Below are 25,035 nucleotides of genomic sequence, written 5' to 3' on the forward strand. Positions count from 1 at the left end.
GGTAATATAGAAACAACAGCACTTATTTTTAACTTTAATTATTATTTTTGGTTAAATATTATTAATATTAGTTAAAATTTTAATAGATAATAGTGACTTTTAAATTTTTAGAAATAACTACGATAAAAATTTTTTCACTAGAAACAATTAATATAAAATAATTTTTTTTTGGTAAAAAAAAAGGAAAAAAAAATATCTTTGATATTTCTAAAAAAAAAATATTAAAAAATTAATTTGGAACAGTTTTTTTTTTTTATTTTTTTTTTTTTATTTTTTGTGAAAATCAAAAATATCTTTTTTTTATATCCATATTATTTGTGTTATTCAAAAAATATATTAAATAAAATGACAAAAAAAAATAATAATTATTTAAAACATGATAAAGTATTTGAAAAAAGATCAAAAAATAAAAACCTTGATGATTTTGGTTTTGAACCAGAGAAACCAAAAAAACAAATTCAAATAAAAACCAAAGAAATAATAAACAATCAACAAGAAGTAAATTTATTTTGGAAAATATGGAAAAATAAATATTTAAAAAGTTTAATATTAAATTTTTTAAAAACTGAATTAAAAGTTGGAGTTTATAGTTATGATGAAATTGTTAGTGTTCAATGGCTATTACAAAATAATTATATAGAACTATTAAAATATAAAGCAAAAAGGGGTGATTTATTAGTAGACTTTTTCGATTTCAATGTTAAAGAATCAAAAAATAAAGAACCAAAAAATCTTTATAAGCAAATTAAAAATGATTTTCAATTATATAAAGATTTATTCAAAAATTATCCAATGTACTTCACCCAACCCTATTATAAATATAATTGTTACAAGAATCATATGGTTGACCCAATTAGATTTGGTTTACATTTTCCAATGAGTATAAAAGAGTATACATACAGAGAATCGATAGTGAATGATAATGTGGCACCATTCTCGTTATTGGAGTATGATAGAGTTGATATATTTTATCTAGCAATTGATTTTGGGTCAGTTGATATAGCCAAATATTTATTCAATACAAAATTGAAATCTCAAAAAAATGATATCAATGGTAAAGTTTGGAAGAATCATACATTTACAAATACAACATCAAATCAAACTCCAAAACATTATAATATTATAAACAAAATCGTTAAATTATTAATCATTGATTTGAAATTAATACCACCAAAAGAAATGAATAAAATTTGTCTAGATATTTTCCATGTTGATATTAAATCATTAACAGTTTCAGAACTCTATGAATGTTGTTTCACCATAGCAATATTATTAGAACAAACTCAATTCTTTAAAGATTATCAACTTCAAATTTCAAAAGGTACAATTATAGATAAATATATGAACTATACAGGTTATTTACAAAATTATTTACCAAATCCTTTAATTGATTTCTTAACTACCACTCAAATAAATGAAATGAAATCCATTCATAATTTAAATCAAACTTATTTAAGCTCAAAAGTAATTTCAATTTCAAAAGATGATGAAAATGTTTATAAATTAATTAAAATGTTAATACCATTTACAAATTATTCAAAAAGTTATAAAAATAACTTTTTTTATTTTAACTTTAAATATTCAAATAATGGATTATTAAATTTTAAAATTGTAAAAAAAGTTGAAGATATTTCAATTACAGAGGAAGAAAACAAAACAAATACTACTACTAGTAGTTTAATTCTAAAAGATTTTAAATTTGGTGATTCAATTGAAAATGTAATATTTGGTAATCAAGAATCTATAAATTCAAAAATTGAAAGTTTCAATAGTTTCGAAGATTTTCAAGAATTTACCAATAATCCAATAACAATTAAACCAAAAATTTTAATGACTATTCTATTAGAATTAAATAGATTAGATTTAATAATTCAAACTTTAGATATCCTATTAAATGAAATACCAAAAGAAAAACTTTTTCCAGTTGGTTTATTAAATCATATAAAATCAATTGAAATTTTTGATTACCTTTTAAATATTAAATCATTAAAGGATGAATTTTCATTTAGAAATTGTTTAGAAAATGATAAAGGATTAAATAATATTATGGAACATATTAAAACAAATCATTTTAAATTATATTTAGATTTTTTAAATTCAATAGACCCAATTTCAAATACACCAATACATTATTCTTTTACTTCTTTAAAGTTTATTTATAAGAATATTAAAGATTTTCATAATTTTTATGAAAGAGTTGATATATGGACAAGATGGGATTATTTTTCATTAAGTATGGATGATTTCATTGAATTGGTTAAATTCACTCCAATTAGTCAAAAGTATTCATATTATTGTGGTACCACACTTAGAAATGATGATATGGTGTTAAAAAGATTACATTGGGTAAAGAAATATAGATCCTATGATTTATTAAGTGGTAGATGTGATAGAGAATATGGTAATAAACTGGGAATAGATACTGAAACAACAATTCACATTTACGATTACCTTTTTGGTGATATGAATAAATTAAAGACATTTCAAATTCCAATGGGTTTAAATAATAATTATGATCATTTAATAAATGTTACAGTTGATAACTACTTTTCAAAGGTTTTTAAATTAATTGGTTCTCGTGGTGATATTAAAGCATTGGAAATCATTATGGAAATTTTACAAAGTAAACCTATTGTAACTAATCTTTATTATAATTTCCTTTATCGTAATGTATTAACTCCTATCATAGTGAAGGCTGTCAAAAATTGTAAATTTAATGTATTTGACTTTTTAAAGTTAAACTATCCTTGGATATTTGATGATACTTTGATAAATACTCAAGAATTTGGTGATGGACAATTTAAAAGATATCTCAATGTTATAGCTTTATTAAGTACTGCAAGCCAAGCTGCTTCTGAAAATATAACTTTTAAGCAACTTTTAAGTTCAAATTATTTTAATGAAATTACAAGAAAAAAACTATATTAAATAAGAAAAAAAATAAAAAATAAAAAAAAAAAAAATAAAAATAATAAAAATAAAATAATAAAAAGGTATATTAAAAATTTAAAGAATTTGTTTTTATTTCTTTGACTTTGCAAAAGGATTATATTTCATTGGAACTTTAGCTGGTGGTTGATTTTTAGTATTACTATTGTTATTAAATTTATTTTTTTGTTGTTGTTGTTGTTGTTGTTGTGGTTGTTGTTGTTGTTGATTTCTGTTGATATTATTATTATTATTATTTGACGCAACTAGAGTTCCTAGATCAGTATTATTACCTCCGCCACCATAATTATTAATATCAATTAAACTTGGGTCATTAAGGTTATTAAAATCATAGTTATAACTATTATTATTGTTATTGTTATTATTGTTATTATTATTATTATTAAAACCATTGTTGTTATCATAACCACCATAGTTATTATTATTATAGTTATTATTATTATTATTATTAAAACCATTGTTATTGCCATTGTTATAATTGTTGTTATAATTATTATTATAATTATTACCATTATTATTGCCATTGTTATAATTATTATTATAATTATTATTGTAATTGCTATTATAACCATTACCATTGTTATTGTTATTGTTGTAGTTATTTCCATTATTATAACTATTATTATAATTATTATAATTGCTATTGTTATAATTATTGTTATTATTATAATTATTGCTATTATTACCATTATAGTTACCATTATTATTATAATTATTATTTTTATAATTATTATTATTATTATAATTATTATAATTATTATAATTATTATTATTATTATTATTATTGTTATTATTATTGTTATTATTATTATTATTATTATTGTTATTGTTATTATTATTGTTATTATTATTATATCTGTTATTATTATAATTTTGATTATTAAATCTATTATAACCAATTTGTTTATTATTATAACCACCACTACCAACATTACCAAAACCACCATTAAATTGTTGATTATCTTTATATTGATTTGAACCACCTAAAGAATTATTGACCATTCTATTGATAGCAGCATTTTGAGTACGTGGTTTAAATAGAGTTATTGATTTCTTTGGGATGATAGAACCCTTTAGAGTTGAATAATTGAAAGAGTAACCATTTGGAACTGATGAATTATTATATTTGAAAGCAACGGCATCCATTAATGGTGGCATTTTCTTTTTAGCCAAAGCAGAAACATCCTCGATGGTACCATAGATTTTAGAACTGTTTTCAGGTAATTGAGTTACGGAACCCTCTTTAAAGGCACTATTGATATTTGAATCCTTATGACAAAACATTAAATCATGACCCAATGTATTACGATCGACTTCTTCCTCTGTTAAAAGTGGTTCAGTTTTTGAAATAGTTTTCAAAAGTTTAATACTATTGATGAATGGTAATAAACAAACACCCTTATACAATGGTTCAGTGGGACCTCTATCGATACGGAAAGCACGTGGATAGAATTCGATGATTGGCGATTCCTCAACTGGTTCACCATCGACTGAAATACCCATTAATTTCTGATAAGGTTTTGGTACGAATTGACAACTTGCTGGTGGCAAAACACTCATCAATTGATTGAATGGTTTAAAAGGCTCACCCATTTCATATTGAGGATATTCGAATTGGTCAAAGAATTTACTGATATCGGTGATGTATGGTGAATAATGGTATGGATAATACCAACCCCAAGATGAGCACCCTTTGAAATAGTATTTCAATACCCAAACTAAACCTTCGACATAGGATTTACAAATTTGTTTAATGTCATCTTCATTTTCAACTTGAAAGCATGATTGATAGTATCTATCTCTCCAACCCTCTTCAGAGTATTTAATATTTCTACTATTATCAAAAAAGATCTCTTTTTCAGTTGGTAAACTACTATCATCATAACTATTGACAAATAATGATGGTTTATCATTTTCTTGATGTTCTTTTTCATCGGCTTCCTCTTGTATTTGTGCTGCTTTTTGTTGTTTAGATTTCTTATTTAATAATTTCTTTTCATTTTCTGCTGCAACTATATTTAATTGTTGTTGTTGATCATCATCTAATTCAATTACTTTTAAACCTCTTTTCTTTGATTTCTTTGAGGATGCTGATTGTTCGTCATCTTGTTCAGTCTCTTCTTTATCTTTTTCTTTACCACCACCACCACCAATAAGTTTATTTTTAATTAATTCAGCTGCTTTTTTATTTGATTTAACGGTTGTAGTTGTGGTAGAAGAAGCTGAAGAATTTTTTGATTTTTTAGTTGGTCTTGAATCTTCTTCTTTTTCTTCATCTTGTGTAGTTTCTTCAACTGGTTTTAAAATCTCGGCTAAAAATTTATCAGCCGCTTCTTTATGTGATAATGAAGTTTTATCATTAAGATTTAAAGAATTTGGTCTTGATACTATATTTGATAGATTTTGTCTTTTCTTTAAGATTTGAGCATCTTTTTGAATCTTACGTTGGAATGATTCTTCTTCACCTTTTGTAAGGGCAACAAAGATTTGAGATAAACGTGGAAAATTAACTTCACCATTGGACACTAGATAATCGTCGAAACTTGGCAACAACTCTTTATAACATTTGATAACTCTATCGATTGCACCGTCTTTAATCTCCAAGTTTGGTAAATGTGGTAAGAAATCATTACCAACAAAGAAACAAAGGAAAATGAAATCATCGACGATTCTATCAATATCGAAACCAAATGGAGTTGACACCTTTGTCTCTAATTCTAAATACTCTTTCAATAGATGTAAATGAAGAATTTGATAATTTTTCACAAGGAAATCCTTAACACTATCATCGACCTCCTCCTTGCATTCAATTGCTAAATGACCTTTCTTGTGACATTTATGACAAACACCACGTGCAATTGGTTGAATAAACTCTCTTAAAATATCGAAATTAACTTCATGTGTTGCTAAACCTAACATAATTAAATCTGCATCTAAACCATAAATAATATGTTTTAAATTTGGATCATAATCTGGTTGTGCTCTTTGATGTCTAACATAATCCATAATCTTATGTTCACCTTCACCTGGTACACTTGCATCTGAAATTATAATTTTAACCTAAAAAAAAAAATATATATTATTAATAATATGTTCCTCTATAAATTATTATTATTATTATTATTCGAATTATTATCATTATAACTTACATCTTTCCAAGCTGGATCAGTTGTTAATTTTTCAGCTACATAAGTTCTTAAAGATTCAGCAACTCTATCCATAAATAAAGTACCTGGAGTGATACAATTTGAATCGAATTTGAATTTATTTTTCTTCTCTTCCATATATTGTTCGTATTCTTGTTGAGTTGCGAGACCATCGTAAATTCTTTCACGCCATAATGCTGCTTCTTTATCTTTATCTAAACGTGAGTCTAATGCAGCTCTAAATCTACGAGTACGTTGTTGATTCATTTTTGCTCTTGGTGCAACACCATCAACTGCCATATAAATTAACTTTCTTGGACGTATAATTGCAAAGAGTAGATCCAAATATTCATAGATCGATTGAATCATATCTTCAATTGATTTAGGCTTTGGTCCCTTCTCTGGATGTGCACAAGGATGTATAATACCATTCATATCTAAATATAGATTATCATACTCTCCATTTGGATTCGGTGTTGTGAAATCAACTACACTTCTACCACCATCTGCTTCTCTTGGTTCAGTTGTTTCTTGAATTAATCCTCCATATTTATCAATTAACCATCTAAAAAAAGCTGGAATACCCATTCTCTATATTAATATCTATATTTATATATTTGTTTATGTATTTGTATATGTAAAACTATCTTTTTTTTTAAAAAATAAAAAAAAAAAAATAATAAAATAAAATAAAAAATAAAAAAAAAAAAAGAAAAAACGGTTTTATTTATTTTTTATAATATTCATTTTTTTTTTTTATTTTTTTTTTTATTTTTTTTTTGTTAATACTTAAGGAAATTTTTAAAATATAAAAAAAAAAAAAAAAAAGATATTGATATCTTAAATAAAACTCATTTTGTATATTATGATGTATTTACCTTAACTCTAATTTCGTATGTATTTTTATGTTAAGCTTACTTTTTTTTATTAAAAAAATTTAAATAATTAACAATTAAATAAAATAGGGATAAAAAAAAAAAAAAAAAAAATAGTCGGTGTATTTTTTTTTAATTTTTTTAAAATTTAGATATTTATTTGGGGGTTTATTAATAAATGTTATAAAGTGGAAAAAAAAAATCAATGAATTTATTTCTCTCTATATTTTCTCTCTCTCTACTCTCTTATTTTAAACGAAAATCAATTGATTCAATTTTATTTGATTCTTAAAAAAAAAATAAATAATAATGTGTGGGATTCTTATTTGAGGAAAAGTAAAAAAAAAAAAAAAAAAAAAAAAACGAAAAAATTTTTATTTATTTTTTGAAAAAAAAAAAAAAAAAAATAAAAATAAAAATAAAAAATAATAATTTTCATAAAAGTGTTAAAAAAAAAAATAATAAAAAATAAAATTAAATAAAATAAAATAAATTCAATTCTTTTGAAACAATTTCTTGAGTGGCCCGAGTCGTTAAGCATTACAAATCACACAATCATCATACCACTTGAGAAATTGTTTCAAAAGAATTGAATTTCAACCAAGATAATTCTAAAAAAAAAAAAAAAAAAAAAGAAAAAAGAAAAAAATAAAAAAATATATTTATACACATATATTCATGTCTATAAATAGCCAATATTTTAAAATAAAAGGTCAATAAAAATTTTCGTCATCTTCAATAATATATTATTTTATTTTATTTTATTTATTTTTTTTTTTTTTTTTTTGATTTTTGAAATTATTTTTTTTTTGATTTTTTTTTTTTTTTTTTTTTTTTTTTTTTTTTGATTTTTTTTTTTTTTTTTTTTTTTTTTTTTTTTATTAAACATTAAATTAATTCCTTTCTTTTTTTAATTTATGGTGAAAGATATTGATTTCACCAATTAGAAGAATAAAGGATGAATTTAAATTTCAATTCTACCCAATTAATGGTAAAAAAAAAAAAACAAAACTAATAATACAATCACCTATGACATCAAACTAACTCAAAGATATCTTATTTTATTATTATTATTATTATTATTATTATTAGAATGAGAATTTCAATGATGGAGATTATAGCGGATACAATAATGGAGGTATGATGATGAATAATAATAATAATAATAATCATAATAATCATAATAATAATCATAATAGTGGAATGAATGATATGAGAAATCAAATTGAGGATAGAATATTTGAATTAGAGAAAATTGAATATAATAAAGATGGTATCACATCAATTGTAGTAAATAATGGTAAAATGGCAATGACAACAAGAAATAATTATATCATTCGTTTGGATTTAGCTGATTCTATACCCTATGGTAAGTTATTAAATTAATTAATAAAATAACATATTTATCAAAATACTAATTTACTAATGTTATTTTTCATTGTTTTGTTAATTTTATATGATGATAATAATAATAATAATAATTATAATAATAATAATAATAATAATAATAATAATAATAATAATAATAATAATAATAATAATAATAATAATAATAATAATAATAATAATAATAATAATAATAATAATAATAATAATAATAATAATAATAATAATAATAATAATAATAATAATAATAATAATAATAATAATAATAATAATAATAATAATAATAATAATAATAATAATAATAATAATAATAATAATAATAATAATAATAATAATAATAATAATAATAATAATAATAATAATAAGAAATTAAAATGAATAGTGATATTTATAAAATATTTTGTGATCCTACAGGTAATCATATGGTTATTTGTATGACAAATGAAGAGATTTATTATTTACATACACAATCAACATCAAGAAAACCAAAACAATTAAAGATTAAAGTCGATTTAATTGAATCAATTGCATGGGATCCAGCTGGTGATAAAAATAATGTTCAAACAATTTTAATTGGTACAAATAAAGGTAAAGTCTATGAAACTGTTGTTAGTGGTGTTGAAAAAGGTTATTTCGAATATCTTGGTGGTAATGCCCCAATTTTAAAATTGGTATGTATTTTTTTTATAGAAATTAGAGAGAGAGAGAGAGTGAGAGAAATATTGAAATAAAATAATACTAATAAATTTTATTTATTTATTTTATTTTGTTTTTTCAAAATTAAAAAAGTTACATACATTTGATGATTTTGAACCAGTGATGGGAATGAGCTTAGAAAGAGTTCAAAATAAAAACTTTTTAATGGTATCAACACCAACTAGATTATATCATTTAATAGCACAAATTGGATCATATGAACAATTATTCGATAGATATCATATTTCATTTGATATTGTGCCAGAGGAAGGTATACCAAATGAAGCATGTGGTCAACTTAAATTCTTTTCAAAATCACATTTGTCATTGCCACAATCATATGGTTGGTTAGTATCAACTGGTATACGTTATGGTGATTTAATTTATGGTGCACAAAATCCTGGTGATAAATTTACAAATTCACCATCAATGTTATTTTTTAAAGCAGATCAAGATAATTTAAATACCAATAATACTATTGGTGGTGGTGGTAGTAGCAATAATAGTAGTAGTAATAATTCAAATAATAATACACCAAAAGGTGGTAATAGTGGAACAAATACACCAAATCATTATCAACAATTACAATCATTTCAACCAGCATTACCACCAATACCACCAGTATCATTTGCATTAAGTCAATTCCATTTCTTATTGGCATATGAAGATAGATTCATTGCATTAAGTAAATTAAATTATCAAATCGTTTATGAACAAGATTTTCGTGGTAGAGGTACAAGATTACATTCGATAGCAATTGATAATACCGAGAGAACCATTTGGTTATGTGGTGATAATGCTTTGTATGAATTGAAAATCACCGATGAAGATAGAGACGCTTGGAGACTTTATATGGAGAAAGGTCAATTCGATATGGCTTTAGCATATGCCAAAGAACCATATCTCCCAGAGAAACGTGATAAAATTTGGCAAACTCAAGCTGAACATTATTTCAAAGAGGAGCGTTATGAATTATCCGCTACATTCTTTGGTAAAACTCATAAGGTTTTCGAGGAGATCACATTGAAATTCATCAATGTGGGTCAGCGTGATGCTTTGAAAACTTATTTACTTCAAAAGTTAACCAATCTCAGTAGAGGTCAAGAAACTCAAAAAACTATCATTTGCACTTGGTTAATTGAAATATTCATTAGTAAATTGAATACCCTACGTGATGTCTCCAATAAAGATAGGTACAATAAGGTCAATTCAGAATTTCGTCAATTCTTGGAGAATTTCAAAGATACACTCATCATTATTAAAGATATCACATTCAATATTATCAGTAGTCATGGTGCAATTGAAGAATTACTTTTCTATGCAAATTTAATTGAAGATTATGAACGTGTAATTAGTTATCATATTCAACATCAACAATATGAAAAAGCTTTATCAATTTTAACAACATTGGATAAACCAAAACCACCACCATCATCACAACAGCAACAACAACAGCCACAAAAAAACAATAGATTAGGTGTAACAAATGTACAACAACCAGAACCAGATGAATTGTATTATAAATTTTGTCCAATTTTATTCCATTTCATACCATATCAAACTTGTGAAGCATGGATTCAAACTAAAGCAGGATTTTTAGATCCAAAGAAATTAATTCCTTCATTGATGAGATATGATCATTCAAAAACACCACCAGGTCAACCAAATCAAGCAATTCGTTACTTACAATATTGTGTAAACAAACAAGGTAATACCGATCGTCCAGTTCATAATTATTTACTCTCACTCTATGTCAAACAAGAGGAGGATGGTCCATTATCAGACTTTTTAAATGATGGTGTCCATTTCGATTTGAAATATGCTTTACGTCTTTGTATGAGAGAAAAAAAGTTAAAAGCATGTGTCTACATTTATAGTGCAATGGAATTATTCGAAGAGGCCGTTGATTTGGCATTATTGGTCGATATTGATTTAGCAAAAGAGAATGCCGATAAAGTTAGAGATACCGATGAAGAATTATGTAAAAAACTTTGGTTACGTATTGCTGAACATCAAGTAAAGAAAGATGGTAATATCAAAGAGGCAATGGAATTCTTAAAGGCATGTTCATTATTGAAGATTGAAGATATCTTACCATTCTTTCCAAATTTCACTGTTATCGATGACTTTAAAGAGGAAATTTGCAAATCATTGGAAGATTACAATTCATATATCGATGAATTAAAGGCTGCAATGGATGATGCTACAAAATCGGCTCAACAAATTCGTAAGGATATTCAAAATCTACGTAATAAATATGGTCATGTTAGAGGCGATCAAAAATGTGATATCTGTAATTATCCAGTTTTAACCAAACGTTTCTATCTCTTCTCTTGTAAACATGTTTTCCATAGCGATTGTTTAATCACTCAATTGATGAAACATCTCTCACCAATGCAAAAACAAAGAATTAGAGAGTTGGAAATGAATATTGGTCATAATCATATCGATCTTCTTTCTCAAGGCGCTCAAAATAATCAAAATCCTGTAATTAGTAATATCTCTTCTATACTTGGTAATATTTCAGGAGGTGCTAATCAAGCTCAAGGTGATGAAAATGAAAATGTTTCTCAAGAAGACTTGGATCGTAATGAATTAGATAGAATGGTTGGTAAAGAATGCTTATATTGTGGTGATATAATGATTAGATCAATTGAACAACCTTTTATTGGTTTGGATGAAATTGAAACTTTAGAATCTTGGGAAATTTAAAATCAAAAAAAAAAAAAGAAAACAATAAAAGAATAATAATAATAAATAAAAAAAATAAATAAAAAGTAAAATATAAATAAGTGTTAAATTAATAATAAAATTGTTACATCATCCACAATTATTTTAAAAAAAAATAAATAATAATTAAAAGTTATATATAAAGTTATTAAAAAAGTATTTTATTCTTTTATTTATTGATTATATTTTTTTTTTTTTTATTGAGATGAGATGATTGTAGTATTATTTGCAATAGTATTTGAAATATAGTATAAGAGTATACGCCATAATTGTAATACAAAATCATCAGCATTATTTTCAAACACATCTCTAAGTTTTAAAATAATATCGGTTGGTTCTAAATGAGTTTTTAAGAGGTTTAAGATGAAATCGATCAATTCATCTTCCTTTGCACCAAAGAACTCAATAACTTTTGTGGTGATCCAAGCTTTCATACTTTCATTGACAATTGTTGGATTCTTATCAACATAATTCCAATCAATTTTAAATTTAAATATTTGTTCTCTATCATTTGATATTCTCGATAAATCAATACCACCATTTGAATTATTATTATTTGGTGTTGTTGTTGTTGTTGTTGTAGTTTCTGTAGATTGTTGTTGTTTTTGAAGTTGTTGATATTGTTGTGGATTTAAAACTTGATCAATTTCATTATAATCCAATGGAATGAAAGTTTGTTTCTTTTTTGACATTTGTAAACTATTTTGTAATTCATTTTCAGATTGATTTTCATCATCCTCATCTATAGAGTTAAAACCTTTGCCTACTAATTTCAATTTTTTGTTATTATTGATATTACTACTCAATTGGATCCTATTTAATTCTTCTTCTTTTTGTCTCTTTAGTTCGAGTTCAGCCAATTCGGCCAATTCTCTCTGTCTATCTTTTTCATCATCTTCTCTCTCCTTTTGTCTATATTTGATTGCTTCTCTTGATCTGATACGTTTTCTCATTTTCTCATCTGAATCTGAATATTCGTCCATTTCCAATTGTCTAGCTTTAATCTCTCTTTGTTCCTTCTCCTTTTCTTTCTCTTTCTCTTTCTCTCTATCAATTTCTTTGGTTCTCTCTCTTCTCTCCCAATTTTTCTCTCTCTCTTTGAAATCTTTTAAATCTCTTTCTTTATTCTTTAGCTCTCTCTCTTTGTGTCTTTGTTTCTCTTTTTCCTTTTCTTTTTCAATGATTTTAATTTTCTCTTCCTTTGTTAAGTCTCTTCTATCCTTATTATAGAAATCATTGATTTCATTTGATTCCATTTTCTTTTTCTCATAAATATTGATAAAATTCTTTTCAACCATAGCCTTTATCGATTCCCTTAAAATGATATCTTGAGGTGAGTCTGATGATTGATCGGTTAATCCACCCTTCTTATCTAAATAATCACTGAAAAACTTTTGCCCTTTATCAACTTTTACAACTAATTTACCACCATCCCTATCAACCTCTAAATCATTAAGAACTCTCAATGCTGTAACTGCACCCTCTGCATGCTCAAATTCACAAAGTCCAAATTGTTTCAATTTTCCATTGGTATCTGATGCTCTATTCCATTTACTAACTTTACCACATTGATTTAATAATGATCTAATAAATGAATCTTCTACAAATTGTGGTATTTTACCTATATATGCTGTTGTACTAGTGTTATTATTATTATTATTATTATTATTATTATTATTATTGTTATTATTATTATTATTATTATTATTATTATTATTGTTATTAAAATTATTTGTATTGTTTGTTGTGTTGGTTGTAGTAATAGTGGTAGGTGTAGATGTGGGTGTAGATGTAGCTGGTATAAAAGTTGATGGGGTAATGTTAGTGGTGGTAGATGCTATATTATTAATTTTATTTTGATTCAATGGTGTTGGTGGTGAATTAATATTTTCATTTTGGTGATGTAATGGACTATTATTATTATTTTTATTATTATTAATATTAATATTATTATTGTTATTAAAAATATTAGGTTTTTGATTTATGAATGAACCTGGTACCATTGGGTAATGTGGTTGTGGTGGTTGTGTAGGTTGTGGTGGTTGTGGTGGTTGTTGTTGTTGATTGTGAGGATGCATTGGAATACCTCTTCCCATTGGTGGTGTTGGATGAATTGGATATCCATTGTTATGATGTTGAAGATGTGGTGGTATTCCACCAACCATACCACCATTAAAATTTGGGGGCATTACATTTTGTGGTGGGAAGGGGCCATGGTGTGGTGGAAATTGACCACCATATGGTGGTTGTACTAATCCAGGTGGGAAGGGACCAAATGGTGGTGGACCACCAGGTGGAAATCCACCATATGGTGGTTTCATCATCATACCTGGTGGTTGTGGTTGAAATGGATGATGACCATAAGGATTCATTTTTATTTTATTTTATTTTATTGTATTTTTTTTTTTTTTTTTGTTTTGTTTTTATTTTATATAAAATTTAATTTACTTTTATATTTAATATCTATCCAATCTAAGTTTATTAAATTTTCACTTTTTTTTTTTTTTTCTAATTATCTATTTCTCTCCCTCTCTTTATGAATTATTTATATTTATTATGTCAAATTATTATTATATTATTATTACTAGTAATATTATTATTATTATTATTATTATTAAACCTTTTTGATCGATATTCAGCAATTCACAAATATACACCAAACTTTCATATAAAACATTATTTAATATTATAAGTTATCAATTTTAATATTTGTGTTATGAGGAGAAAATGTAAAAGATCTGTTGAAAAATTTTCAAAAAAATATAAAAAAAAAAAAACTTTTTTTTTTTATTTTTTTTTTTTTATTTTTATTTTTATTTTTATTTTTGGTAAATGAAAATAAGACTTAATTTTGGGTTGAATATTTTTTTATTTTTGATTAAATTATATCGAGTATATAGAATTTGTAATTAATGTTTTTTTTATTTTTTTTTATTTTTATTTTTATTTTTTTAATTTTTATTTTTATTTTAATTTTTATTTTTGGTAAATGAAAATAAGAGTTGACTCGAAATTTAATTTTGGATTAAATATTTTTGGAAAACAATTTTATTTTAATTTTTTTTTTTATTTTTGATTTAATTATATCAAGTATATACAATTTTTATTTTTAAATGTTTTTTTATTTTTTTTTTTTATTTTATTTTATTTTATTTTATTGAGTAATTTACAATTATCTGGTTTAAATATAAATTGTCATTTTAAAATACTTTAACGACAAACCAAAATATCACAATTACAATTTCTAATGCAGTAATTTGAAGTTGAACCCATTGTTATACTGAAAAATTAAAATTAAAATTAAAATATTAGTACACAACCTTTTTATTTTTATTTATATATATTTCATTCACAAAATAATAAAAATGAAAAAAAAAAAAAAAAAAAAAAAGAATTAGATATATTTATTACTTACTGATCATTATTAATAAGACCAACACGACCTAGACATAAAACATCAATGGATTTATCTTCAACTACTTTAACTATAATATCTTTTGGTGTACCCTCAACACGTATTGCTTCTACATTATTAATTAAATATTCATTTCTTGCTAAATCTTCATATTTCTTTAATAATGCATCACCATTGTCAAACATTCCTTGTTTAATATCTGAAATTAATGTCATATCAAAGTTTGTATTTGACATCATATAATGTACTAAATCTACAACTACAAGTAATACAATTGTATCTGTTTCTTTGTATAAATTCATTGCCTTTAAAAATGCTTTATGAGAATTTGCACTACCATCTATTGCTATTAAAAATTTCATTTTCTTGATTGGTCTTGATTTTTTTTTTTTGATTATTTTTTTTTTTTTTTATTTTATAAATTCGAGAGTGATTCTAAATTTATTCTTTTAATTAATAATATTTCTTAAAATACTATTTTTTTTAAACAGGAGAAATAGAAAAGGGTTATTTTAATTTTTTATTATAAAAATTTTTTAAAAAAAAAAAAAAAAAAAAAAAAAAAAACAGAAATTACACGAAAAAAAAAAAAAAAAAAAAAATTAAAAATAAAAAAAATAATTTTTAAAAATGAAATTGTTTACCAGGTTTATAGATATTAAAAATAAAAAAAAAAATTTTAAAAAAAAACAAAAAAAAAAAATTAAATTGAGAAGTTCAATATTTTAAAATTAAATTGACCAATTAAAATAATATTTATTATTATTATATTTTCCCTTATAAGGAATGAAGGGTTTTGGCGATATTAAAATTTTTTTTTTATTTTTCTTTTTTCAACTTGATAAATGTAAAAAAAAAAAAATATTTAATAAGAAATTTCAATAATTTAATTTTTTATCGTCAAAAATGTATCCTATTGAGTAAAATGTTGTTTCTTTGTATATGGAATTTAAAAAAACATCAATGATAGAGAGAATAAATATTTTTCAATATCATTATGGTCAATATCAATTATTTGGATCCAGTGTCAGAGATAATAAATCTATCAATGCGCTACGACTTCAACAAAAATAACAAGTATACTTGTTGGATTAATTTAATCGTCATCAACAAAAATAACAAGTATACAATTTTCAAATATTTTTAAATGAATGTCATAAATTAATCCATATCATTATTAAAAAAAAAAAAAAAAAAAAAAAAAAAAAGAATAATTTAAATAAAAAAATCAGAAATTGTTTTTAAACAAGAGTGAATTAATTTATTAATTAATTAAGCTTTTAAAGATCTCCCATACAAGTGGATGTTTTATAAAAACCAACTGGATTTTTTACTTTTTCTTCTTCTTCAGATGATTGAAGGAATGGTTGTTCAGTAATACAAACGTAGTTAAAGAATTCACTAAAAATATTAATTTTTTTTTATATTTTTTATAAGTTAATAAAATATTAAATATTTAAAGTTTTTTTAAAAATTTTAAATAGGATAATTCTTACTTTGAACAGTATGGCATACCATTGTAAACACCACAAGAACGAGTATAGGTTTCTTTGTAAACATTACAGTAAACAATTTCTTGATCTTCTGTATCGATGGCAGTGTAGTTGGTTGCAAATGATGCAAATACAATATCATTGGTTGAGCAACCACTACCATGAGTGAATGAATTTACCCATGAAAATTTTGGATAGGATGGTGTATTACTTATGGTGACCAAGTAAGAGTGGGCTTGTTTTGGAGCAAAATAACCATCAAAGTAATGTTCACCAATAGTTTCAATGCATTCACCATTGGAAACAACCATAGTTTCACCTTGTGGCTCTGAACAATCTAAGTGAGAACTTGTACCATTTGCGAAATAAGAGTATTTGACTGATGAGGAATCTGAAGATAATGAAAACTTCCAATTTCTAAAAAAATCAAAAGTTATACATGAATCAACTGGTACAGAATATCCAACACCTCTAACATGGCTGTTACCTCCGTTACAGTTTGATCCTTTTTCATATGGAATAAAGTTTACATATGATGTGGATAATACTGTTGCTACTGATAATGTTAATAATAATAATGATAAAATAACTTTCATTTTTTTATTTTTTGGTATTAATCTTTCTTTGTTAATTAATAAAATGAAAAAAAAAAAAAATTAAAAGAAAAAATTTATCTTATTTATATCACTAAAAAAAAAAAATTATTAAAATAAAAAAAAATAAAAAAAAACAAATATTAAAATTTATTGGTTTCCATTTAAAAAATCGTATTTTCGATTGGTTCTATAAAAAAATTATTTCCCGGCTGTTGAAAAAAAAAAAAAAAAAATTCAAATTTCCTCGGTTCCAATCAATTTTAAATTGAATGACCTCCTTGACTCATTAAAAATGGAATATTTCTTTTTTTTTTTAAGTGAATTAACACTCAATTACTAATTATTTTTATTTTTATTTTTTTTTGATAAAGGAAGGTCATAGAAATAATATTATTTTCCATGTGAACAATTGATTTTTTTTTTTTTTTTTTTTTTTTTTTTTTTGAACATTGATATATAAAAATATTTTTAATAATAATAAAAAAAGTAGTGTTCGTGTTTTAGTTTATTAAAAACATTAACAAATTTTTAATTCAATGAATATCAACTCTTTTTTATTTTTTTTTTTTTTATTTTTTTTTTTTTTTTTTTTTTTTTTTATTATTAAAACTTTGGTGTGTGATAAATTTAATAAACCTTAATTGGTTTTGATCAAAACATAATCGGCATGTTATTTATTAAACAATAAAATACAAAACTTGATCGTTTTAATTCTTTTAAAAAAAAACTTCGAAAAGAATAATGTTCGGAAAAAAAAAAAAAAAAAAAAAAAAAAAAAAAAAAAATATTCCAAATTTCACTTTTTAAAACTTATTCATTGATGGAATTGAGAGCTAATTTTTTAATAAATTGGAATCTTTACTGAATAATGTCTTCTTTTTTTTTTTTTTTTTTTTTTTTTTTTTTTTTTTATTTATTTAAATAATTTTTTTTTTTTTTTTTTTTTTTCTAAAATATTAAACAAGTAAAAGAAATTCAAAAAAAATAAAAATGTCATCAACCCAAGTAAATGTTTTCGCAACATCAATTGTAAAACCAGAATTTGTAGAAGAATTTATTAGTTTTTTTAAAACAGTGGTTCAAGAATCAAACAAAGAGGATGGTGTTATTAAATATGATTTAAATCAAGATTTTGAAAATAAAAATATTTTTTATATTTATGAAGAGTATAAATCTATGGATGCATTGGAGTATCATAAAACAACCCCACATTTCTTATCAATGCTCAAATTTACAGAAGGGAAAATTTTAGATCTTCAAATTAAAATTTTTAAACCAATTCAATAAATTAAAAATTTAATTAATTTAAAATAAAAATAAAAATAAAAAAAGTTTTTTACACATTTTATTTTTTAAAATAATTTTATTCTTTATTTAATTTTAATTAAAATTTGTTTTGAATTATAATTTTATTGAAATATTTTTTTAGTTTTTTTGAAAATTTTAGGGGGGGAATGAAATTGTCATCTATTATCGTAATGTCATAGTGCATAGATAAATCTTTCCTTTCTCTGACACTAGTTTAATATTGATCATTTTTTTTTATTTCCCTTTGGATAGTATTGATATGATCATTAGCTTTTCTAAATGATATAGTGCATAGATAAATCTTTCCTTTCTCTACCATTAGATTGGTTTTGAATTCATATCATATTACTACATTTTCTTTAAAGGTAACAACTTAATAATTCTTTTTTTCTATATTATTTAAAAGAAAAAATTAGAAAATTATTTTTTTTTTTATTTATTTATTTTTATTTTAATTCTTTTTTACCTTTTTTAACTTTTTTCTCTTTAATTCTATCTTTAATCTTTTAATTTCTTTGTTTTGAAATAATACTATTTCATTTTATTTGTTTTAATTCTTTGGTTTGGAATGAAAAAAAAAAAAAAAAAAAAAAAAAAAAAAATATCAATTTATACTCTGATAATTTTTTATTATTTCCATTTCAAATTATTTAGATTTGTCCTAAAAAGTAATTTTTACTTTTTTTTTTTCTTTTTTAATCAATCAAAAAAAGATTCTAAATTGGCAATTATTAGATAATAAAAATGGTAAATATACCAAATAGGGAAACATTTATTTTTTTTTTTTTTTTTTTTTTTTTTTTATTCTCAATCTCCCCATGAGCCATCCACCAACATCCAAACTATTTTAAAATTCCTACTCACAAATAAATAAATAAATAAATAAATAAATTAAAAAAATTTAAAATGAAATAAATTATACGGATGTAATAATAGATTTTGTTTTTCTTTTACCCTTTTTTTTTTTGTTTTGTTTTATTTTATTTTTTTAATTTTGGTAATATAACTTCTCTGATTTTCTCCTCTATTATTTGATATACCATCTGTGGGTATGGATGTTCTAATAATACACAAATTTCACCTTTTCTATTACAAATATAACCAGCTGGTAAATTATTAATATTTATAGTTTTACCATCTAAAGTTGTTAAAGTTGTAGTTAATGTTGTTATTAAAGTAGTAGTTGTTGTACAAACTACATTATTTTTACTTGGTGAAGATAGTGGTGTACTATTACTACCATTATTAATATTATTATTATTATTATTATTTGGATTATTATTATTATTATTTATTATATTACAAGTTTGAGTATCATTATTACTTATACTATTTATTAATGGTAATGAATTTGATAATTCTTTAAAGGAAGGTTGTTTTGATAAAGAGATTGGAGAAGTTAAAATTGAATTTGGAGCGGAATTAGTTTGAGTTGTAGTTGAAGTTGTTGACATTGACGATGATGATGGATTAAATATTTTATTTGGTAATGGACTATTATTATTTAAAATTAAATTTGAATTATGAGTTTTAATTAAAAGTGATTCATCAGATTCTAAACGTAAACCTAATCTTTCAATTACCGCTTTAAAATGATAAGCTTGCATGACAGGTTTACACCATTTCAATTGAAGGAATATGGGATCGTTATTGACCCTATTTGATAATTTTGAAAGCATCATAATCAATAGAATGATTTCATCAGCGATTTGAATACCTTCATCTATATCATCAACGATTTGGTCGGCGCCATTGTAATTTGGCTGATTTTGAAACTCGTCCAATAGGGATAACAAATTGTCAATGGTTCTCTCAACGATACCACTGAGTGACATAATTTGATTTTGAGAATTTCTTAATGTTACATTCAAAGTATCCAAATAATCCAATGAACCTTGTAATAGTACTAAATATTGTTCTTGTTCTGGTGTCTCTTTAAAATCATTCATAAATTGAAATTGTGATTGAATACCCTCAATTTGTGATTTAATTAAAAGGTACATAAACATTGGTGTTAAATCATTTGCATCAGTTCTACTAATTTGCATTGTTGCTTCATTCAATGTTTCAATCTTTTCAGTTGGTGTTTTTTTATTTTGTAATGAACTTAATATTTCAAATGCTTTTGGTAATAAATCAACATTCTTTTCCCAACTACTCTCTGAAATATCTAATTCATTATATTCTACATCTTTAAACATATTAACTCTTTGTTGAAATAATAAATCTTTTGATTTATTCTTTTTTTTTTTAAAATAAAAAAAAAAAAAAAAAAAAAATTAATATACATATATTTATATTTATATTTATATGAATTTTATATATTATATATATATATAACTTACAGTTTCTTGATATAAATGAATTATTGTATCATAAATTTGATTAAAAATTAAATCTTTAAATTTTATAATGAATTGATGATCATCAATTTTAGTATCTAACCAATTGAATAATCTTGATAAAGTATCTTTTGCACGTTTTAAAAGTATATTTACATTTTGATGAGACATATTGATTGTATAATGTTGTTTAATTATTATAATGATACGAGTTATTAATTTACCAAATGGATTATTTTGTCTGAAATCATCGTTATATATAATTGAATCTAATGGTGTCCTAGTTGTAATCTCTAATGGATCAAAAGATTCCAATTGTGTGAAAAAGGATTCCAATACTTTTGATTCCGCTTGTGCTCTATATTTTACAATTAATTTACTTAATGTAGTATGACCATCTTTCATTGCAATCTGTAATGCTGATGCCATTGAATTATTAACATCATCAATATAATCTTGTAATTGTTCGCCACTTAGACCATCACTAAGTATTCTTAATATATTCTCACCAATTGATTGTGACGTCTTTGAATTATATTTATATGCTAAAATATGTAAAACAGTATTACCATTATCATCTTTCACTCTCAATGATTCAACTGTTGAATGTGTTAATAAATATTTTGATAATGTATTATTTCTACTAATTAATGATAAATGTAATGGTGTTTGATTTTGGATTGTCTAAAAAATAATAAAAATAAAAAAATAAATATTAGTATTTTTTTTTTTTTTTTTTAATTATTATTATTAAATAAATAATTTTACTCTTGAAGCAATTATTTGAGTTGGATTATTTTTTAAACGTTCTAATGATGTAAATATTTTTTGAACTAAATCTAAATGATTTTCAGGTGAATATCCAATTAAGCTATCAGTTGTTGAATTATATAATTCTTTTGGTAAATCTAATGAACAAAGTTTATGAAGTGGTGTCCATTTTTGATAATTTGATAAAAGTGGTGACGCACCTTGATCCAATAGTAAGGTTGCTGCTTTATAGAAACCATTTTCACAACAAATGAAAAATGGTGTTTTCAATTTATCATTTTGACTATTCACTAAATTACCTTTAGTTTTCTCTAATAAAAAAATAACTGATACCATTCTTTTCGATCTACATGCAACATGAAGAAGTGTGTCCCTTTTTGAGAGTAATACAGTCAAGGGTATCACTGGTTTCGTCTTTAAAATACCCGCTAAAAATACCATATTATCCGCTTTTACTGATGTTATCATTTTCTCCAGTTTGGTTGGTTCTGGTTTTCTATCATCTTTTGAAAATATACCACCAATTGTATTATTATTATTATTATTATTTAAAACACCATCTTTTAAACTACCACTACTATTTGATTTACTATTCGTTATTGAATTTGGTTTAATTATTGGTCTTTGAAATGTAATTATCGCATTATTATTATTTGTTGTAACTATACCATTTGCTGATACTATTGCCGCTGCTAAAGGTTCACTCATTTTTGATGATGATATATTATTTGTTGTTGTTACAGGTGCTGTTGTTGTTGTTGGTGGTGGTACTACTGTTGTTGGTGGTACTACTGTTGTTGCGGGTGCTGTTGTTGTTGTTGGTGCTCCTAATGTATTAAGTGATGTAGTTGTGGTGGTTGATGATGGTGGTGGTGGTGGTGGTGGTGTATGTGGTATGCTATCAAGCGATGATGATGAGGTTATGAATTGTGTTGGTATTGACGGGTTTGAATGATTAATATTGAATGGATGTTGTTGAGAAGTAGTTAATTCACAAATACTAGATGTACTACTAGTATCACTAATTTCTTCAATTAATAAATTTTGCTCAGGTGTCGATGATGACCCTGGTGTCTCCATTTTTATTTTTTTTTTTTTTTTTTTTTAAATATTTGATTTTTTTTTTTTTTTTTTTTTTTTTTTCTGTTTTTTTCTGTTTTTTACCACGCGCTAAAAATTATTTTATTTTGTTTTTTTTTATTTTTGGTGTTTTAAACGTATTTTTGTATTAATTTAATTTATTTTATTTTTTATTATTTTATTATTTAATTTATTTTAAATTATTTTATTATTTAATTTATTTTAAATTATTTTATTTTTATTTATTTTATTTTTATTTTATTAATTTTAAAATGTTTTAAAAAAAAGTAATAAATATTAATTTTTGATTTATTTATTTATTTATTTATTTATTTATTTATTTATTTATTTATTTATTTATTATTACTATTATTTTTATTTAATTTATTACTATTATTATGTATATAGTATAGTGTAAAGTGTGTGTGTGGTGTGTGTGGTAGTAATACAATTATATTTAATCTTATGTTTGAAGTTTACTACTATTTATATAATAATATTAAAAAAAAAAGATACAGTTTTAATAGATTTATGTTCTGTCTTTTTCTTTTTTTAAATAAAAATAAAATGAAAAAATATAAAAAAAAAAAAAAATGATAAAAATGAAAAATAAAAAAATAAACGCCGTTGGCGATTTCTTCATAAAAAAAAAAATCTAAAAAAATTCAAAAAAAAAAAAAAAATTCAAAAAAAAAAAGTTTTGTTTTTATTATTATTATAATAATAACTTCTTTGTATGCATATTTATTTTATTTTTTGTTTTATTACTTATTTGTATTTTTTTTTTATTTTATTTGTATTTTTTTTTTACTAAAATGAATTTCACCAACATTTTAAACCAAAAAAAATAAAATAAAAAAAATAATAAAAAAATAATAATAATAATGAAAATAAAAAACGAATCAATTGAACAAAACTGGAATTAAAAAAAAATTCAATTCCATACTTGAAATCAAAAACAATTGTTTAGGATTATAAAAAAAATTCAATTCCATACTTGAAATGAAAAAATTATTAAAAAAACAATTGTTTAGGATTATAAAAAAAAAAAAATGAAAAAAAATAAAAAAAAATAATTTAAAAAAAGCCAAAAATTGACCCAAATTTTTTTTTTTTTTTTATTGTTTTCATTTGAAAAAAAAAAAAAATTTCAAAAAAAAAAAAAAAAAAAAAATAAAAAAAATCTTTTTTTTTTTTTTTTTTTAATTTTTTTTATTATTTTAATTTCCTTATCATTATTGTTGTATATTATTAATAAAATAAAATGGTAGGTTATAGTATAATTTACACATATTTTCAATCATTGGAAAATATGATATATACTCCAAATAACAAAATTTTGTTATTTTTTTTTTAATTTTTTTTTTTTTTGATGATCACTCATACTAATTAAAATATTTTAATATAGTCCACAGCTCAAGTTCCATATTTAAATTGTATTAGAAACACATTGACCGCTTCAATGTGTCTCCAAAATTTTGGTTCACAAATTGTCGAAAGACACAACAAACCAGAAGTTGAAGTCAAGTAAGTAGTTTTTTTTTTTTTTTTTTTTTTTTAATATCACCATTGTGATGATCATATGAAATTTTAAGTTTGAAAAAAAAAAAAAAAAAAAAAAAAAAAAAAAAAAAATTAAACACACCCACACCACTTTATCAAATTAAAAAACTTTAATCATAAATATTAATATTTATATATTTTATCACGATTATCATTAGAACAAGCAAAGAATTAGTTTTAAATCCAGTTATCATTGCACGTAACAAAAATGAAAGAGTTTTAATCGAAACTTCAATTAACTCAATTCGTATCAGTGTTTCAATCAAGAAATCTGATGAAGTTGATGTTATCTTAGCAAAGAAATTCGTTCGTTTCTTACAACAAAGAGCTGAAAACTTTATCATCTTAAGAAGAAAACCAGTTGAAGTAAGTATAGTTTATTTTATTTTATTATTATTATTATTATTATTATTATTATTATTATTATTATTATTATTATTATTATTATTATTATTATTTATACTGACTCATAATTATTTATATTGGATAATTATAGGGTTATGATATTAGTTTTTTGGTTACCAATTTCCATACTGAAAATATGTTTAAACACAAACTTGTTGATTTCATCATCCAATTTATGGAAGATATCGATAGAGAAATCAGTGATTTGAAATTAACACTCAATGCTAGAGGTCGTATTGTTGCTTCTGAATACTTAAAGAACTTTGCTTAAAGCAATAAC

The 25,035-nt window shown here is 22.9% G+C and overlaps 9 protein-coding genes across 9 annotated transcripts; 4 read left to right on the forward strand and 5 right to left on the reverse strand.

Moving 5' to 3' along the window:
* Positions 1-345: 345 nt before the first annotated feature.
* Positions 346-2,928, forward strand: DDB_G0269920 (hypothetical protein; the record flags this gene model as incomplete). Its single annotated transcript, XM_641314.1, has 1 exon — positions 346-2,928. The coding sequence occupies one exon, from the start codon at positions 346-348 to the stop codon at positions 2,926-2,928; it is 2,583 nt and encodes an 860-aa protein (XP_646406.1).
* Positions 2,929-3,021: 93 nt separating this feature from the next.
* xrn2 (5'-3' exoribonuclease) lies at positions 3,022-6,683 on the reverse strand (the record flags this gene model as incomplete). Its single annotated transcript, XM_641315.1, has 2 exons — positions 3,022-6,009; positions 6,099-6,683. The coding sequence occupies 2 exons, from the start codon at positions 6,681-6,683 to the stop codon at positions 3,022-3,024; spliced, it is 3,573 nt and encodes a 1,190-aa protein (XP_646407.1).
* A 1,245-nt stretch (positions 6,684-7,928) lies between these two features.
* On the forward strand, positions 7,929-11,764 carry vps18 (7-fold repeat in clathrin and VPS proteins repeat-containing protein; the record flags this gene model as incomplete). Its single annotated transcript, XM_641316.1, has 4 exons — positions 7,929-7,961; positions 8,063-8,339; positions 8,723-9,027; positions 9,146-11,764. 4 exons carry the CDS (start codon positions 7,929-7,931, stop codon positions 11,762-11,764), a joined length of 3,234 nt encoding a protein of 1,077 aa, XP_646408.1.
* Positions 11,765-11,979: 215 nt separating this feature from the next.
* DDB_G0269926 (RNA-binding region RNP-1 domain-containing protein) lies at positions 11,980-14,154 on the reverse strand (the record flags this gene model as incomplete). Its single annotated transcript, XM_641317.1, has 1 exon — positions 11,980-14,154. The coding sequence occupies one exon, from the start codon at positions 14,152-14,154 to the stop codon at positions 11,980-11,982; it is 2,175 nt and encodes a 724-aa protein (XP_646409.1).
* Positions 14,155-14,992: 838 nt separating this feature from the next.
* On the reverse strand, positions 14,993-15,559 carry DDB_G0270690 (hypothetical protein; the record flags this gene model as incomplete). The annotated part of the gene is made up of 2 exons (XM_641318.1): positions 14,993-15,062; positions 15,198-15,559. 2 exons carry the CDS (start codon positions 15,557-15,559, stop codon positions 14,993-14,995), a joined length of 432 nt encoding a protein of 143 aa, XP_646410.1.
* A 918-nt stretch (positions 15,560-16,477) lies between these two features.
* Positions 16,478-17,286, reverse strand: DDB_G0269928 (hypothetical protein; the record flags this gene model as incomplete). The annotated part of the gene is made up of 2 exons (XM_641319.1): positions 16,478-16,598; positions 16,694-17,286. 2 exons carry the CDS (start codon positions 17,284-17,286, stop codon positions 16,478-16,480), a joined length of 714 nt encoding a protein of 237 aa, XP_646411.1.
* Positions 17,287-18,276: 990 nt separating this feature from the next.
* On the forward strand, positions 18,277-18,573 carry DDB_G0269930 (hypothetical protein; the record flags this gene model as incomplete). The annotated part of the gene is made up of 1 exon (XM_641320.1): positions 18,277-18,573. The coding sequence occupies one exon, from the start codon at positions 18,277-18,279 to the stop codon at positions 18,571-18,573; it is 297 nt and encodes a 98-aa protein (XP_646412.1).
* A 1,001-nt stretch (positions 18,574-19,574) lies between these two features.
* Positions 19,575-22,787, reverse strand: DDB_G0270692 (hypothetical protein; the record flags this gene model as incomplete). The annotated part of the gene is made up of 3 exons (XM_641321.1): positions 19,575-20,834; positions 20,940-21,620; positions 21,705-22,787. The coding sequence occupies 3 exons, from the start codon at positions 22,785-22,787 to the stop codon at positions 19,575-19,577; spliced, it is 3,024 nt and encodes a 1,007-aa protein (XP_646413.1).
* Positions 22,788-24,051: 1,264 nt separating this feature from the next.
* arcD (actin related protein 2/3 complex, 20 kDa subunit) lies at positions 24,052-25,026 on the forward strand (the record flags this gene model as incomplete). Its single annotated transcript, XM_641322.1, has 4 exons — positions 24,052-24,054; positions 24,196-24,314; positions 24,509-24,716; positions 24,847-25,026. 4 exons carry the CDS (start codon positions 24,052-24,054, stop codon positions 25,024-25,026), a joined length of 510 nt encoding a protein of 169 aa, XP_646414.1.
* Positions 25,027-25,035: the final 9 nt, after the last annotated feature.

The sequence above is a fragment of the Dictyostelium discoideum genome (assembly GCF_000004695.1).
Source record: "Dictyostelium discoideum AX4 chromosome 1 chromosome, whole genome shotgun sequence".
Classification (NCBI taxonomy): Eukaryota; Evosea; class Eumycetozoa; order Dictyosteliales; family Dictyosteliaceae; genus Dictyostelium; species Dictyostelium discoideum.